This window comes from Bison bison, unplaced genomic scaffold (assembly GCF_000754665.1).
Source record: "Bison bison bison isolate TAMUID 2011002044 unplaced genomic scaffold, Bison_UMD1.0 scf7180017864371, whole genome shotgun sequence".
Classification (NCBI taxonomy): Eukaryota; Metazoa; Chordata; class Mammalia; order Artiodactyla; family Bovidae; genus Bison; species Bison bison.
This window is the reverse complement of record NW_011494943.1, coordinates 7,654,143-7,657,097: the sequence shown is the minus strand read 5'-3', so window position 1 is coordinate 7,657,097 and position 2,955 is coordinate 7,654,143. Positions and strand designations below refer to the sequence as shown.

The window sequence follows — 2,955 nt, the reverse complement described above, 5'->3', positions numbered from 1 at the left end:
GAGCAGCCCCCTCCCGGATGGAGCCACCCAGGGTGTTCACTGCGCTGCCCTCCCCCCGACCCCATCCCCTAGGGCCTCCATCCTGGAGATGCGCAAGGACCACGAGGAGCAGTTGCAGCGGCTGAAGCTGCTGAAGGACCGGGAGATCGACGCCGTGACCAGCGCCACCTCCCACACACGGTAGGCTTGCCATCAGGCTCTGCTCCCCCAGCAGGGCGGGGCTGGAGGACCAGGCCTTCATGACCCAAGCCCCGCCCCCTGCACCCCAGGTCCCTGAACGGCATCATCGAGCAGATGGAGACGTTCTCCAGCAGCCTGCACGAGCTGTCCTCCCGCCTGGAGGCCTCACACCTCAGCACCTCCCAGGAGCGGGAGCTGGGGATCCGGCAGCAGGACAAGCAGCTCCAAGGTACTGGGGCCCCGGGCTCCTCCGTCCTGTCCCTGCCGACGGGAAGGCAGGTGGGTGGGCAGTGAGCACCCTGTGGGCCACCTCCAGCGCTGCAGGAGAGGCTGAGCCAGCAGCAGCGGGACATGGAGGAAGAGCGGAGTCGGCTCCAGGAGGTCATCGGGAAAATGGAGGCACGCCTGGGCGAGCAAAGCCGGCTGCTGGAGCAGGTAGGGCCCATCCTCCTGCCCCTGCTTCGGGGCCTGTCTACCCGGCACTGGGCAGCTGTACTCTGCCCTGGCCTCCTCCGTGCTTTTCTTTGTCTCTTCTGCCCCTTCCTGCCTTTGCAGGGACTCCCACCTCCCCAGCCTCCAGAAGTGCCCCCAGCCCACCCCGTCCAGCCCCTACCTGCTCATCACTGATGCCATCACTGATGTGCCTTTGGGAGAAATGCTCTTGTCTCCTGAGCTGTCTTTAAACTTCCTTCATCTCTTGCATCTATAAGAGCAGGCTTTGTGCTTTTAAAAAATCATGCCCTTTTGTGCTTGTTTCAGCAGCACATGTGCTAAAATTGGAATGACATAGACAAGATTAGCATGGCCCAGTGCAAGGACAGGCAAATTGGATATAATCTAATAAGTGGTGAAAACAATTGGCTGCACTTGTGGGAAAAAAACAACTCCCATTGACCCCTACCAAACCAAAAAGCAATTCCTGAGAGAATTGATACAGTAAATATTTGATGAATTCAGAAATAGTAATAACCTTTTCTTTTTTTGTACAAAGTTCTAAGATGATACGTTTCATTGAAAAAATTAAAATAACTGGCAACAGTAAAGAAAAATTATCCAGTAGCCCGAGGTAGCCACTGATGACATCACAGATACCCTATAGACCTGTCAGTATGTGGACACAGATGTTTTTATATCCTGAACCATGTTTATTCAGCCCTGTCAGCGCTTGACTCAGTGCCTGCCTCAAACCAGTCCCCAGGCTCCTTCCCATTTTTACTGCTCAGGAAAGGCGGTGTTTGTGGCATAGCGTGGGAAAAGCCAGATGAGGGTGGTTTGCCCAGCTCCCCGAGGAGCATTCAGGCCTGTCTTGGGAGCTGGTGGAGCCTCCAGGGGCTGGAGCGCTCAGCCCTGACCCTGCCGGGCCTGCAGGAACGCTGGCGGGTGCATGCCGAGCAGTCCAAGGCCGAGGCGGCACAGCGCGCTCTGGAGGAGCAGAGGAAGGTCATGGTCCAGCAGATAGCCATGGAGCGGGAGGAGCTGGAGAGGGCCAAGGTGAGTCCAGATGCACCACGTTTGGCTGCGTCCCTGCCATCAGGCCCAGGGATGCTCACCGGGGCCCTCGCCCCCTCGCCCCAGAGTGCCTTGCTGGAGGAGCAGAAGTCCGTCATGCACAAGTGCGGGGAGGAGCGGCGGCGCCTGGCGGCCGAGTGGGCCGAGTTCTTCGCCCAACAGAAGCTGAGTAAGGAGCGGGCCGAGCGCGAGGCGGAGCGGGCGCTGCAGGTGGACACCCAGCGGGAGGGCACACTCATCAGCCTGGCCAAGGTAGGACCCAGAGCCTCCCGGACGGTGGGAACCCCGCACAGCCCTGCCTCTCTCCCCACCCTGGCCCTCACAGTCTGATCCTCCTCAGGATGGTCAGCTTCAGAAAGCACGCAGCGGTAATGAGTCACCACTGCAGAATTGAAACAACCACAATCATCATAGTAACAACTTGCTTTTACTGCTTCTTTATACTCATTTGCTCTTTTAATCCTCATCACGTTCCCATGACTTAGATATTCTAGAAATGAAGAAATGGATTCAGAGAAATTGAGCCTGGGGTTTGGCCCCAGGTCTCCCGCCACCTCCTCCCAGAGTCAGGGTGGAGTTCAGCCCCAGCAATGAGGCAGGGTGACCTGTGGGTCCCCAGAGCCCAGTTCAACTCCAGGAAGGAGAATGCAGCCAGGCTTTGCCATCTCCAGGAGCAGGCAGAGCTGAAGATCAGGGCCAGTGAGCTCCGGGCCAAAGAGGACCAGCTGGCAGCCGAGAGGGAGGCCGTCGAGCGGGAGCGGCAGGAGCTGCGTATGGAGAAGGAGAGGGTCAGTGCCGCTGCCCAACGCATCAGGCTGCGTGCGGAGGACGTGGAGAACATGAGCCAGGTGCCACGGTGCAGCCGGGGGGTGGGGGGCGGCATGCTGACCTCTGCCAGCCCAGCTGACCCAGCCGGGCTCCCCACAGGTGGCCTCGAAGAAGTACGAGGATGGGGAGCGGGCCCTGCGTGACGCCCGGCAGCTGCAGTCGGAGCAGCAGGCCCGGCTGCAGCTGGTGCAGGAGCAGCAAGAGCGGCTGCGGCAGCAGGAGCACCACATGCACCAGGCAAGGCGCCTCCCAGAGGCTCTGCCCCCAGCACCCCTCCCCAGGACCCCTCCCCCACCTTCTGCCCTCACTGCGGTGTCCTCCTCTCTGGGCCCGGGACAGGAGCATCTGAGTCTGGCCCAGCAGCGGCTGCAGCTGGATCGTGTCCGACAGGACCTGCCCTCCAGCCCAGTGGGGCTGCTCTCCAGGGCCCAGGATCCC

General features: G+C 60.3%; 1 protein-coding gene across 1 annotated transcript in view; it reads left to right on the top strand.

Annotated features, from left to right (window-relative positions):
• Window positions 1-2,955, top strand: part of FBF1 (Fas (TNFRSF6) binding factor 1) — a 21,718-nt gene that overhangs the window by 15,704 nt on the left and 3,059 nt on the right. Inside the window, exons 22-29 of the mRNA XM_010856187.1 lie at window positions 73-180; window positions 270-409; window positions 497-615; window positions 1,549-1,671; window positions 1,756-1,941; window positions 2,361-2,537; window positions 2,617-2,754; window positions 2,857-2,949. Of these exons, the coding sequence (XP_010854489.1) occupies window positions 73-180; window positions 270-409; window positions 497-615; window positions 1,549-1,671; window positions 1,756-1,941; window positions 2,361-2,537; window positions 2,617-2,754; window positions 2,857-2,949 (1,084 nt within the window). The remainder of the gene's footprint in view (window positions 1-72; window positions 181-269; window positions 410-496; window positions 616-1,548; window positions 1,672-1,755; window positions 1,942-2,360; window positions 2,538-2,616; window positions 2,755-2,856; window positions 2,950-2,955) is intronic.